The sequence below is a fragment of the Rhinolophus sinicus genome, chromosome 12 (genome assembly GCF_057876585.1).
Source record: "Rhinolophus sinicus isolate RSI-liver-muscle chromosome 12, RSI-T2T, whole genome shotgun sequence".
Taxonomy (NCBI): domain Eukaryota; kingdom Metazoa; phylum Chordata; class Mammalia; order Chiroptera; family Rhinolophidae; genus Rhinolophus; species Rhinolophus sinicus.
Window position 1 is genome coordinate 41,932,149 of NC_142512.1, and position 15,864 is coordinate 41,948,012.

The 15,864-nt window shown below is 34.8% G+C and overlaps 1 protein-coding gene across 10 annotated transcripts in view; it reads right to left on the reverse strand.

Annotated features, from left to right (window-relative positions):
- GPATCH8 (G-patch domain containing 8) overlaps positions 1–15,864 on the reverse strand; it is a 79,455-nt gene that overhangs the window by 42,017 nt on the left and 21,574 nt on the right. For 6 of the 10 annotated variants that reach the window (XM_019752268.3, XM_088802261.1, XM_074319691.2 and 3 more), the window contains one exon: positions 9,917–9,989. In XM_019752268.3, coding sequence (XP_019607827.3) covers positions 9,917–9,989 — 73 coding nt within the window. Of the gene's footprint in view, positions 1–9,916; positions 9,990–12,223; positions 12,242–15,864 lie in introns of all 10 variants that reach the window. The other 4 variants (XM_088802262.1, XM_088802265.1, XM_088802263.1 and 1 more) reach the window with 1 other exon arrangement.

Here is a 15,864-nt window from a genome sequence, read left to right on the forward strand (position 1 = left end):
TTATATTTTTAACTATTTCCACCTGATTGATCTATTCTATTTACAAAGGAATCACTATCACTACCGTATTTCTCCGAAAATAAGACCTAGCCAGACAATCAGCTCTAATGCGTCTTTTGGAACAAACATTAATATAAAACCAGGTATTGTATTTTATTTTATTATATTACATTACATTATATATTACATAAGACCTGGTCTTATATTATAGTAAAATAATACCAGGACTATACTGTACTCCCCAATATTCCCCAATTAAAAAAGAAAAAAGATGCATTAGAGCTGATTGGCTAGGTCTTATTTTCGGGGAAACACGGTATATACACCCATATTGCTCATTTTTGAAGAACATTCCACTTTCTTGCCTAAGAAATCAGTCTCTACATAAACCAGTTTCATTTTAATCACACAAATTAACCTAAGGCAAGAAGTCCATTTGTAACAAGATAGGAAACAATGTAAATCAGGCCAAGGATGTGATCATAAAGAAAATTAAATAGTATTATACTAATTTAGACCAAAGCCCACTAATACATTTTGGATGAGTAAAAGAATCAACTGTCAACCCTGCTTGGTATAATGAAGGTAGTTTTCTTAGAAGCCTATTTTATTCATACAGTCCAAAGCACATTATTTCGGGAGCTTGCCTAAAACGTTAATTCCTTAAATCCCACCCCAAACCTGCTGAATTGTGGTTGGCAATCTACATTTTTAAGAAGTACCCAAGGTGATTCTGCTGCTCACTAAAGGTTGAGAGCCGTAAGTCTTAATAGAAAAAGCACTGGAGTAGAAGTCAGAAGACTTATGCTATTAAACAGCTCCTCCAATCTTTAGTGGTTTCATCATGGATAAACACTTAAGTTTCTCAATCTATAAAGTGGCATTATCTCCCACTCTACATATTGAAGAGGAAACTGAGATAGTGTATAGAAAACTTATATATATCACCATGTTGAATTCCCTAAACCACCTCTCAATCTTTTAAAATATGGGTATACTGTTATAGCAAGGTCACACTGCTTATTAGCTGCAGAGCTCAAATTTAAACCCAGGTCAAATTTCAAATGAGGTCACAAAGTCGTAACCTGTGGGTCAAACATATGTTTTGTTTTGTTTATCCCAGATTATTTTAAACTTTGAGCCAACGTTTACCAATTAGGAAATTTCACACAAAAATCTGGATTTCTGCTTTCTTTTAAAAAGTTCAGAAGCTCTGACAACACCTGAGACTCTATTCCTACATGGCACACATGAGCAGGAGCTAGTTCTCACTACTTCTTATCATCTCACACTTGGTGGGATTTAACTGGATTTGTTACCACCTGGCCCCAACAGGTATCCAAGTTTGCAAATCCTACTCCAAAATCTGTTCTTTGCTCCTGCCGTCTGAGCTCCCACTGGATTTTTCTCTGTAACTCTCATTTGGTAGCTATCTACTTCACAGGTTTGGGAAGATTCAGTGAGAGACAAAAGACTAAATTTAAAACTAATAAACTACATTTATACATGAAAGAATATTATTTTGTTCTCTTTTCTAAATGTATAACCCGTTTTTTCAAATTTTGGCAGCCATTTTTAATGACATTTTTAAAAGTTCTTTTCTTTAATAAAATAGATTTCTTGTAAAACACACTTTTTATTTTATGTTCCTATGTTTACATTTATTTGGTCCTACTTTAAAATACCAGTGCTTCTTATGGAAGAATGAGAGTCCATATATCTACTAACAAAATTGGGTAGACGTGATGTACTTGCTTGCTTCCTGATTCTCACACTCTGAGATCTTTCACTTATTAAATCATTCAAGAAATAAATTGAAATTCTAAGCGTTCAATTCTCTATTAAGTCACCACAGTACTTTTAACTTCACAATTATGATATCATTATACTGCATTACATATTTGTTACATTTGTCTCCCTGTTAGACGTGAGCCTCTGGAGGGCAGAGGCTATATCGTATTCATTCCTGAACTCTTTTAAGACTTAGTACAGATCCGGCACATTCTAAGGATTCAATAAATGTATGCAGAATAAAAAAACATTTGGAAAATAACAACCGAGGTACACGTAAATGCATAACAATTATTATCATTTAGGAGTTTATAATTTAATGAAAGTTAAGAGACACATAAACACAAATTATACAAGGTAGAATATTAAAAATACCATAGAAGAGAAAGTATAAGAAAAAATAAGGGAGGAAATTATAGTATGAGATATAAGTTACAGTATTTTCTTTCTCCCTGGAGACAAATTAATTACCAATCATCCCTAAAAATGTGGCTAAGGTTCTTACCACTCAATCTAGCTTTAAGTTTCTAGTGAACATATACAAATTTATATTAATCATGAAGAATATATATGATCACTCCAAGTGCACTAAAAAAATCTCATTCAAAACTATCCATTTTTTTGGCCAGAATAACTACTGTATATTTCAATTCTGTAGTACTTGCATTTCTCACCACCATCTTATCTTTCTAGGACACAGAAGTGAGCCACCATATAAAGTTTAGATCCATTATAGCATATTGATTAAAAGCATAGGTTTTGGCACCATTATTCTAACACTTATTTGTTATAAGATCTAGGGCAGAGTATTGCTCAGAATGTCAGTGTCCTCATCTGTAAAATAAGAATGATACCTACCAAAGAAAACACTCAGTAAACACTTAATAAATGCTAGCTATTACAAAGGATTAACACTAAACCCAGTGAAAAAGGCTTGCTAGTCAGGCACGTGCATAAATTCATTACATTGTGCTTTATAGTTGATTTCTTTTATCATCCTTCATATTTGTACCTTCCATTCCATTTCTACTGCTATTACTCTATTCTAGGCCCATATCAACTCATACCCAGGCAACTTTCTAAATGGTTTTCCACCTTCACCTTCAGACATTCTTTGACCAGACTAGTACTGAATTTCTACCACAAATGTCCTGGTTGGCATAATTAAAAGAACAATAGGTCACAAATCAGAGAATTTGGGATTGGATTTCAGCACTAAGACATTTTGGAAACTTAAATCTAAATTTCTTCATCTGTAAAATGAATTTTAGATTAAATTATCTTTAATATTTCTTGCTATAAAGTCTGTGTCTCTTCTATGATCAAAAACTGCCCCTGGCTCACAAAATACAGTTCAAAACTGGAGCCGCCTTAAAGCCTTCCACATTCAGTGTGGTACTTAACAGCATTGGTTTTGGAGTCAGAAAGACCAAGGTTTGAATTCTGAGACTGTCATTTACTGGTTGCTTATTCTTGGTCAACTTATTTACTAAACTTCTCTAAACCTGTTTCTTCTTCTACAAAATGGCAATCACAATAATCTCACACACTTGTAAGAATTAAATGAGGTATTTGTTAAGTGCTTAGCACTTAATAAACACTCAATAAGTACTAGATATGTGCTTATTTGAACCAATTTCTCATTACTGCCTTATCATTATGGTTTCCAAGCTACTCCTAGAGACCTAGAACTCTACTTCAACCAAAACAACTGTGGTTTTCCCCTCGCTTTTATACATTAAGTTTCAAAATTAAAATATATATATATGTATTTGGGGAGGTTCTTATGCTTTAAAAAAATGTATAAAATCCATTGCCCAGGGCCAGCCCGGTGGCTCAGGTGGTTGGAGCACCGTGCTCCTAATGCCAAGATCGCCAGTTCGATTCCCACATGGGCGAGTGAGCTGTGCCACCCCGTATAGCTAAGATTGTGAACAACGGCTCTCCCTGGAGCTGGGCTGCCGTGAGCAGCCGGAGGTTGGCATGAGCTGCTGTGGGCTGCTGTGTGCTGCCATGAGTGGCTGGTGGCCGGCAGCCAGTGTGAGCGGCTGGAAGCCAGCAAGAGCTGCCGTGAGCTGCTGCGAGTGGCCGACCAACGCCTGGCGACAGACTGCCTCAGCCGGGGGAAGCGCAAGGATCATAATACCGCATGCGCCAGGGAGCTGTATCCTACACAACTAGACTGAGAAACAATGGCTTGAACCGGAGTGGGGGGGTGGGGGAGGCAGCAAAAAGGGGGCGGGGTATCCACTGCCCTACAGGCATTCTCTGATCCAACCAGTCATGCATATTCTGCCAAATGTAATCACCTTGTATTGGGGATGCGTATTTATTTCTCCCTCCTTAAGACTTTACTGTGAAGTCTTCCCTAGTCATTACTCCTGAGCCCTTATAGTATTTACTAAGGTTTTTCCTCCTTATCTCCTGAAACAAATGGCAAATTTTACAAAAGTAAGGGCAATATCTTATAATGGCATGTATGCTCTTTATTATGGTCTCTTGAACAAAATTAAGTGTTTAACAAATGTGCAACTAATTCCATGTAATTCTTCACCAGTGAGTGTCTCTTTTAAATTAATCTACCTTGATAATGTCCAATCTGCTTCTGTAACTGATTCACTCTATCTCTTCTTAGTAAAAAAGGTACTAGAATGATAAAATAGCCTTTTATACTTACCTATTCTAAATCTTCATTTGAAAAAATTGCCACTTCTTTTCTGGCTATTTTGCCATGAATTTAACATATATTTAATGTCTTCCGATGTATTTTTTAAATGTGACGATCTCTGTACTGAGAAACAAGTAGTCTATATAGCCTCTGAGCTCACCATTTCCCCTTTTTCTCTCCCTCAATCACTTTCCCTTTCTAGTCTTGCTATAAAACCTAGACCTCTTATTGCAGACTGCCAGTTCTGACTAATTTTGTTTACTAACTTAGCTGCATCTTTTGTTTAAATTAACTAAATTCCATTAAGAAGGTCAGAGATTTTATAGAATCTGTATCTTACTAAAAATTTATGCTTGCCTTTGGCAACTGTATAGATACTGCAAGGCTCACCTAATTAGAAGGAAACAGGCCATTATAGGCTCCTTCGGCTCGACCAGCTCAAAGTACAACTAACCCATTCTGACTATCCATACCTTTGTGATTTGGGGGACCTACATTTCTCTTGTCCTCCCTAACCTACTCTTATTTTCAGTTATCAGCTTTTTCTGCCAATTATAATGCCATTAATACGATGCATCTGAGTTTACCTTTATTAAAATATGAAAAAAGTCTTAGAATCAATGAAAATGGTGGACTGTTTCCCATCTTTCGTTATCAGTGATATAATGAATAACCTCAGTCATATACTATTTTGTGTATTTTAATTACAAGTTAAGGATAATTAGAAACAGAATTGCTAGATTCAAGGATACATGCATTTTAATATTTAAGTAAACCAAACTGTTCTACACAGTGGTTTACCAGTTTATATTCTCACTGGCTATGATGTAAGTACCTCTTTTCCCAAAATCTGACCAGGCTAATTTTTTTTTTTAACTTTTCTAATCCAACAAGTGAAAAATGGTATCTCATAGTTTAATGCATACTTCTATTATGAGAAGGATTGAGAAGATTTTCATATGCTTAAAGGTCATTTGCATTACTTTTCTGTCAAGTGTTCATATCATTTCCCCTTTTCTATTTAAGTTGTCTTTTACACACTGATAAACAAATGAAGGAAATTTGTTTTGTGTATAATGGCATTACAGATATTTGCCCCAGATTGTTATTTATTTTTACTTTATTTATGATGACATACAGTCAAATTTATTTTTTTTAATGGCTTCTGGGTTTGGGGTTAATAGAAAAGTTTTCCTCATTCCAAGATTATTTTAAAAAGAATAATGACCCCATTGTTCATGCCAATGATGTCATGATTTCATTTTTTAACATTTAAATATTTTATTCATCAAGAATATATTTTGGGTATGACAGTGGGGATCCAACTTCTTTTATCTGGGTTGCTATCCAGTTGTCCCAACATCACTATTTAGTGGTTGAGGCTCTTTACATATACCATAAGTTAGGCTCAGAAGTGGTGGTACCTAATGAGCTAGAAATTAGCGGTTTAGGGATCCTAAAACTAAAACGCAAATGGCATTAAAAGCACAGATCCGGATATCAGATGTCTAGCTCTTATTAAGCATATTGGCTACTAATGTTATAAATTCTGGGAAATAGAGAGTAGCAAGACAGTGGCTTCTCTATTTTATGATTTTTATGACACTTATGTTTCTGATTAAGACCTAAAGATGCATTATCTCCAATTCATTTAAAATATCTAAACATACACTATACGATAAAGGTGTCAACAACAGTAAGCATTTATAAAGCATTTTACAGTTTTTATAAAGTGATTTCACTTACATTAATTTACTCCATCCTAATAACTACTCTGAGAAGATGGGTGGAGATTTTAATTCCCGTTTGCTAAGAATAATTCAGTGATGGCAACTTGTCCCTTTACTTACATGGCAGAACCAAACTCAAACCTAGATTTTGTTACCCAACGCTGCTCACAGTGCCTTCATACCCTACACCAAGTACTTTTACACAAAAATAAATGAGAATCCCTACTCTAAAGGAACTTGAAGCAATTTGTCAAATATTCAGAATGATCACATACTTAACTCAAAGCATGGAAGGAAATACATAAAAGTATAAAACATGGTTTCTGGCCTCAAGAAACCTTCAAAGGTCAATAGTAGTTAAACAAAAGCAAGGCTTGGGAGACTAAATGGGGCAGCTGGATGGCTCAGTTGGTTAGAGCGTGCGCTCTGAACAACAGGGTTGCTGGTTTGATTCCCGTATGGGATGGTGGGCTGCGTCCCCTGCAACTAAGATTGAAAACGATGACTGGACTTGGAGCTGAGCTGCGCCCTCCACAACTAGATTGAAGGACAACTTGGAGCTGATGGGTCCTGGAGAAACACTGTTCCCCAATATTCCCCAATTTAAAAAAAAAAAGAAAAAAAGACTTGGGAGACTAGAAAATAATCCTAAAGGACAGGAACAATGTCTTATCTATTTGTCCATGGCTTACGATACTCACAGCCAGTATACCCAGAATGAATATATTATTAGCTCAATAAATATTTGTTGATTGTCTTATTGATTGTACCTTACAGACAGAGTAAGATATGAAACAGTATCAGACACCATTCCTTTGTCTCAGGGGCTGAACTTTTGTTTGTGACCCAAAAAAAATCAGCCAAATCATCAAGTAGCTCTTAGACAATATAACAAAGGAAGTTTAGGCTCACTTCTGGGCTACAACTATTACTGACTAAACGTGGCAGATTTTGAGCTACATTCCATTCCTTTTCAAAGCCACCAGAAAGTTATAAAACAATTTCAAGAACCAAATCCAGTCCAATTGCCACAAAATACAACTGTCGTTCACTGCCTCTCTATTTCAAATAAAACACATCCTCTGCTTCTACAATAAGCAATTATCCTTAATATTTCTTATCAACAGGCCTTTCTTTGTTTTGTTTCCTTCAGACACTTTGTCAATATATATTTTCTACAGGTTTTTTTTAATACTAGCAATCACTTATCCTCCACACACAATATAAACTCTTATTTTTTAACTTTTGAAATATTTTAATAAATACTAAGGGAGAACAAAAGCTGAATAATAAGGAAAATTCAAGTACAAAAACAAACTCACTTTACAAAATACAATTTTCTATCCTGCCACAGATAATTTCGTTCTAGAGCCAGCATGCCCTATGCCCCAATCTATCCTGTGACAAGATATCTGCACTGTAGCTCCAAGAACTGGCACTCTATAAAAACCTTGCATTGGGTCAAAATAATTTTAAATATTAACCAAAAAAATCCCAAAGAGATCAAGTTTAAATGTTAAAAATGTTAGAGCCCTGAAGTCAAATAAAAAGGAGAACTGAAAGTTGACAGTAAACTAGTTAAGTACAAAGAATTTACAAAGCCGTGAGCCTAGAAATTCTATGTGGTGATTAGTCTATGCCACACTAAGGTGGCATTATTATTTTCCTAGCGCAACAGGGCTTTCTTCAATGATTATTTTATGGCAAAGGTTTGTTACAAGGAATAAAATCTATCATGAGTTACCTCAATATGCCATAAATGTGGCTAAATTCTAGGTCAAATCGTGTGGGTATTAAAGAAAGAATAATGTAAGAGAAAGCACAATGCCATTTATAAGACAATTAAACTCAGCCCTTAATGTTAGCAATAGAATATAGTTCCATCCTTCTTGAAGTGTGAAGACACTGTACTAGCCATTCAATACAGATGGGCTTTGCACAACAATGTGAATTTAACACTACTAAGCTGTATACTTTGAACTGGCTAAGATGGTAATTTTAAGTTGTGTTTTTTATCACAGTTAAAAAAAAAAGATGGGCTTCAAACTTCCCTTGGATTTTAAATGAATAATGAAGTTACTGAGTGCTTATTATATACCTGTTACCATGGAGATGGAGGTAAAATATGGATAAAAACCCAATTCCTCTTTTCAAAGAGCTCAAAGTTTAAAGAGAACCAAAATTCTAAAGTATTCTGCAGATTCTAGTTGTTCTGATGCTTATAATGAAAAATTCTGGGATTCAAACAGATTTGCTAGCCCTGTGGACGTGCCCCCAAATTCTACTACTCCCTTGTGTGCCTGAACTAAGAGGGTAACAACTCACAATGCTCCCAGGCATCTCTGAATAGAAAAGGATGTTTCAAATAGCAGGGAAAGACCAAACCCAGTCTTCAGACTTCCTTTTGAGCAATCACCTCCATTCAATTCAACCCAACACTTATAATCAAACCACTCGGAGAGATTCTGTCAAGAAGTCATTTCTATTTCAGTCCTGATCACCCTCTGTCTCAGACTATTACAAAAACCTGTAGTCTATGCCATACAAATGGCTCTTTATTGTATTTTTTGAGTTGTTTGCAATGAGTTCTTGTGCCACTGGGAAAACAAGTTTAATGATAATCAAATCTTTCTGTCTCCCCCCAAAATACGTTAATGCTTACTAATAGATAATAATTTGAAATATATTTATTAAACATCTCCTTTGTGTCACCACTGAATAGAAATTGTAGAAGTATAACTTAAAAAGCAAGTTTTAAAGGCTGAAACCTCTTGCTTCATGCCCTGTCCTCTTGTATCCCTTAACAGACACACACACACCTGAAATTAAGACTTCCCATTCAAATTATGGAAATCCATTTCGAAAATGCAAAGAGTCAACAGTAGCACACCTCTCCCCAAAGATCCCTTTATAAATGAGGTCCTCTATGACCTGATGTAAAAATACAATGATTCTCATCATTTCTAGGATAGTGTTGACATCTGCAAAGAATGAGTAGCTCTTGAATGTGAGGGAGCTAAAAAATGAATGGAGTTGATTGGTTTCCAACTAGCAAGAACTTGGAAGCAGAAATAATTAGCATTTTGTTTTTATCCAAATGATTAGTATAAAGGGAAAAATTAATGCAATGAAAACTTTAAGTCATACATTTTCCAGCCCATGACCTGAAACTGAGAAATGGCTTCTCTGCTCAGAGCCACAGGAAACCTCTGCTTCCATTTTATGTTTCATATGGGTTAATTTTTCTCTCTACTACTACATGGATTCTGATTGCAGAGAAAAAGAGCCAAGGCAATAACCAGCTTCAAGGAGAATATGGGGCGGGGAGAGTTAAACTCTGCTACTGAATGGTTACCTTTATAATACCAAAGCCACAGTACATCACTAAATGATACAAAGCACACCCTGATACTATGTATTTCTTTTACTCCATCTACCCATCACTTCCATCAAAACAATTTAGAACAGGTTGAGCCATACACAATATGTTTGATTAGAAAGTATTCATGACACAGCAGCTTACTCTTACAAATTATTAGCTTAATAGTAAGTTAAAATACAGTTATAGGAAAAACAAGACTGCCCTGGAGTAGGGGGGGAGAAGGGGGAAAAGAACCCAAACACTTCTTTTAAAAGACAACAAATACATTCAGGCACAAGATCTGCATCAGAAACCATTGTTTTCTTTCTTTCTTTTTTTCTTGTTTGATACATTTAAAAAACTTACCTTGAAGAGATTTTCCCAATCCCTGGCCCAGCTTCCACCCATGTTTCTGGAGTAAGCGATGTCCAATATTATCCTAACAGACAGAACAGAGAGACAAACCAAAAATATTCCAATAATATATTCTTCCCTTCCTAGTGACATTTAAAACAGGTGATGAGCAAGAGATAATTCTACATATATGCATGCAAAAAAGGTGCTAATAGTAGGGTAAATGTGCCCAACAAAAGGGGCATTCATGTAAAAGAAATGCTGACTAGTATTTTATATGGAACATAGGGGGTAAGGGTCCTTTCTGATGGTGTGCTGGGCAACTTTTATACATAACATTTTAAAAAGGAGAAAAAGGGGAAGGGGAAAAGAGGGAAGAATACATTTATGAAGTTTAAAACTAACATTAAAAAAGGCATAAAATCAAGGTACTTATACAATCATATCCACCACCTAGACAGCACCACTTTAAGATTTTTTTAAAGAAAATCTATGTTGTGTTTAGTTATTTTTTTTGTGTCAGGCTTTCATGATACAAAGTAAGTTGTAAGTGTAAGACTGCCCCACCACTAGAAATGAAAACACAATCAGAGCAAAATCCAGGCTAGACTTGATTGGTTTTTATATATATATATAAAAAATTATAAATATTTAACTAGCATGCAGCCAATATTAAACTGAAAAAACAGTGAGGTTAGTAAAACAAGAAATTAAATTGATTAAACAGAAAAATAAAATGAGCTCAAGCACAGACTGAGTGATGCATTTCAACATGTAATCTAACAAAAATGCTAAAATGTTAGAATGAAACAGGCCTAGCAATAAGTTAACAGTAAAGAACCATTAGTGCATGTAGGGGGAAAAAAAAACAATAAACATAATGTCTCATCTTCCTAGGAGCACACTAGAAAAGATATTTCAATGTAAATTGTATGAAAAGACACCAGAAACAACAATTAAATGTCAGCTTTTGTGTATGGATTCAAGATCTTAGAAACGTCTGCAGACCTTTGTCCAATTCTTTGCTTTTTAGAAATACTGTCCAGTATGGAGACAACACTAAATAACCATTAACTGTATCAGGTAAAATGACACTACTTATGCAAAGGAAGACATTTAAAAACTATAAACACAAAGTGATCTATAGGTATTAAAGTGTAATTTGTATTATTAATCTGGTATCACCATTTGAAAATAATCTTAGTTCCTGAAATCAATTTATAAAGCTAACAAAACCATAAATCTCTGTATTGAAATTAAACATCTCCTATTAAACTGCTTTTTATCTTCTAGCTCCATATCAATGATAAAATGCTCTTTGGAGTTATAGAGGAAAGAAAAAAATTATTTTACTGTTATCTTCTTTGACATAAGTTAGAAGAGGAAGATTAAGCCTCTCTCTCCGATGCTGTTTTTTAAAAACAAACAAACAAACAAAAAAAACAAAGGACAATTTCCTTCTACAAGTTTATGACAGCATGCAAACTGGAAAACTGGGCTGAGCAGCTGATTATTTCATTGATGGAGGGGGGAGATGAGGATACTTTTTTAAAAACAAAAATAAGGCAAAAGATAGTGAAAAACTTTTTTCTAAAACAAAGGACACTACTGTTTTAAACATATATATACAAAATCATTATGGTGCACAAAAGGTCAGTAGAAATTATTTTTTGCTAGGAACTGAAAGAATTAGAAAATGCTAAGGTTATATGTAATCCCAGGTGATGACTTCCACATTATTAAACATCATAAATACTTAACCCAACAATGTTGCCTCTTCTTCCCTTCTCTCCTTCCAAATGAACTGTCAGGAAAAGCATCCCCTTAACCAGTACTGAGTGCCTAAGTATTTATAAATAAACTTACTGTAAAAAAAAATAAATAAACAAAAATCTCAATACAAGTAATGTTAACAAAAAATGAAAAGGTAAAGAGGCCTTTATTATACTATGAAAATGAACTTACCTGTACATAAAATCCTTATTTTATATCATAACTCCTACAACTGAATAACTATGGAAAGGACAAAGATAGCAGAATAACTCTAAGATTATATGATTGATTAAATTATTGTTTAATGTTTTAATAGACTAATGTTATAACTATACTTGGCACCGAGATTTAGGGTATTAAACCATGCTGACAAAAATTGCTGCCCCCTTTTTTTTTTTTTAAAGAAAACTCAATCTTTGGCTAAGTGGAGATGAGACATTATGCTGACTGTGTTATATTATGAATGCACTAAAATAAACAGACAGATGAAGCAGTATGCTATTTCCAAAAGCAGTGCAAGTGGAGTGAAAGCATTTCCATACGAACCTGGCTTTAAAAACTGGGCTGTCAAAAGAACAGTTAAATGTAACACAAAGTAAGAAACTGTCCATTCACTAATGGTCGTTTTTTTTTTTTTTTTGTCTTGTTTTCAATTCACTGCTTGCAATTAATGTATTTATTAAAGAGTGAAAGCATAAGTAAATTCACGAGTCAAGACCAGCTGAGAGGTTCAAGAGCAGCGTGTTGTGGCTGACAACAGTGAAAGGAAAAGCAAATGTTAAAGGGAAAGGGAGAAAAAAGAAAAATTTAGGGTTATACACATTAGCACCACTTTTACAAAACCACTCAAGATGGCTGTCACCTTCTCAAAAAAGCTACTGATACGAAATGGCAGTGGCACTTCTCTTCTAAAACTTGAGGTGAAAACTGTTCTTTAATTAAATCTACGTTCCCAAGTATGAACAGGGAATGAAATGTCAGGAACTATGTTAAAATTATTAACACACGCTACTCTATGTCCTTGTGATTATAACACAGGCAACAGAAACAAGAGACATATATCCCAGAATGTCTTCCCCTCACCAATCTCCTAGATTAAGCGAATGACTAATACAGAAAATCTGGACCTTTCCTATCATTCCAGACTACCTGCTTTTGGAGGAAAAAAGGCAGCTCTGTGACTCTGCAGAAAGGGCTAGCATTCAGTATGGTCCCTTTTCCTACCAAAAAAAGAAAAAAAAAAGTTTTATAAACATTCATCAAAAATCCAGTGGGTTTAAGGATGATGGGTAACACAAGAAATGCACACCAAACTACCTTATGACAAAGTAAAACAAAGCAGACTTGTCTACCTCTGAAATGACCAAAACGTTCATTGAACTTTCACTGTGAAAGAACAAGAGACCCAATGGCCAGTCTGTGGAAGTAATTAATCTATTCCCTCTGTTTAGGGTTGTGACTTTGCCAATTATTCCCACGGATGTTATTTATAACTGTAAGGAGTAAGCAAGCAGTTTACTGTCCAAACAGGCAATCTAGATATAACAAGGGCAATGAGGACTACCTTTACTTCTAACAATTTACTATTTCAGTCATTATAATAGTGACTAAAATCTTTTAGTTTTTTAATTTTTAAATAAAATATGTAATTTGTGGTTTAATTATAATCTCAAAGAATCAAAAATAAATAGAAAATTATTTCTTTTTTAAGTCTGGTTTATGACTAACAAAGGGGCATGACAGCCTAACAGCCTGTTTATAATTTAAATGCACAATGAAGAACTGCAGGGAAATACTAATTTTAAAATAATCAATAAAGCAACTGAACTTTGCTCACGGGAGGTAGGCAAAAGGCTGGTTTTCCACATGATTCATAAAGAGTTCTCATAATCTAGTTGTTATTCTCTGTGATCAAGACTCCAAAATGGTGGCAGCGTGGCATTTTCTTTGGTTAGGCATCAAGTTCTTAATTCTGGTTAAACCATGAAGCTGAGATGAACCCAAACTTTTTAAACCTAGATTACCTCAGCTGGCTTTTACTCCTCCCTCCCCCATTTCTAAACTTAAATGTATAATAAAAATGCTACATCTTTATCCTTTGTTCCCCTCTATTATATGTGTGAGGATATCATTTTTAAGTAAGATCTTTGAAAGCAAAAAGGTATATTATAAACAACTATCAATATGCTGAAAACACAATACCAGCAAAAAAAAACAAACCCAAAACATTACTGTTTCAGTCATTCCTCAACATTTGTATTTATTATCAAGTAGAAAACTTTCCCTGGACCTGTTCTCTGCTCCATAAAGCTGTGTATCATTCACAGTAACAATGATCATTTTGGCAACAGCACCACCAATCTGTGTAATGGGAGGGAGTCTGCCAAGCCTCAAGAGAAAACTATCCTACAATTATGTCAAGGACTGGATGAATATTAATTCCACATTGAATATTTTTTTAGTTGACAGCCACATTCAATTTATACCATTTAGCTCATAGTCAACAGTGACAAAAATGGTTAAGTCTCTTGAGTGGATTGTAAGCTTTGCTGATTGTGTATTATAGACTCTATAAGCAAAAACCAAATGCTACTAAGGTGAACCCATGCAAACAAGTTGTAAAAATTCCCCAAACGAAAAATCTATAGCTTACTACAGATGACACAATGAAGACTAGAGAGAAAAGCCATATAGTAATGCTACACCATTCAGCTCCAAGAAGCACATTATTTATAGTGCAGTCCACATATGGTCACTGCTAAATGTCAAATCAGCAGTCTTACAGAGTTACAGTTTGGAACTAGTGGAGTCCACAGATCTAAACAGATATGTAACAGGACAAAACCCAATTACACATACACTTCTAAATCTCTAGATGAGCAAAGTAAACATCAGCCACAGGAGTTTGAAAACTTACATTAATTTTTAAAACCTGCTCAGTCAACCTGACAACTATAAAGATTGGATTTTAATCAGTCAGGTAGAACAAAGGCCAACTAATGATTGATGGGTAGTTTTACTTCCAACTGCAACAATGACAGCATATTTAAAGTTTATGATGCAGGCATTTTGACTTATGTATAGCTTATAATCACTCTCCTGCCTGATTTCTCATCTTCTTTCTATGGTAAAGGTCATAAAGGACCACATATCCTACCTAAATCACATCAACCTCTTCTTGCAACTATGGTGGAATCCTTGACTGAGCTACCTATGGCTTTAGGTTAAGTTTTATTTGTTTTTTAAATATTTTATCTTTAAGTATGTGGAGGTCATAATTATTATAGCTGGGATCTAAAAATCTCATAAAGCAATAACTTAAAATTCAAGTTCTAAAAAGCTTTTTGTAATAAAGGTAAAATGTTAACACTTTCTCTTTAATTCATATAATCAAGTTGTGTAGTGATTCTTCCATAATTTTCTTAGAATGGTGTTTTATTCTTAACCAGAAATTTTACTGAAAGGTATCTGGTTGGTTGAAATAAAGTGGGGGAAATTAAACTTTATACTAAAGATTATGAAATACTTTACAAATGCTCGATTTTGACATGTTTTCAGTATTTCCTCACTGAAACTGAAATACCTGTGTCATCTCACTAACAAATCTAAGCTTCTGAAGTTTACTAAAAGCATAATGCATTATTGCATCTTTGTATCTCATTTCCCATCTTGCTGGTTTGCAACAAATTTACCCTATTACAAAACATAAAGACCTTAATCCTATACTCACAATAACCCTTCACACAGGCATATTCTTGGCACAAACCTGTGCAGAGAATTCCACGGTTACCAGCTGCTGCAGATTACCTTTGTTAAAAAAAAAAATGACTAGACCTTTAGCTCCTGCAATGATCTGTAGACTCCCAAAGCTGCATATTTCCAGCCACTTTTGAGTTGCATGCTGTAGCAAAACAGTCAGCACCTCTCAATAGATATTGCTGCAGAGAAAGATTTTAATTCAGCAGAGACTCTTTCTGTGTGTTAGAAGCAACCATTTCCCCCCTAAGACCAAGACAGCTCAATATAGCCGGTCAGTCATATAACTAATATATACTTATTAGGTGGGCATTCCTTAGGTTATAAAGCACTTCTTTTTTGGCGGGCAGGGGGGTAACCACACTGTCTACATTAATGCCAATCATTTTAGGAGTTTCTTTAAAAACTTCAAATTTATACCCAAATGGTTT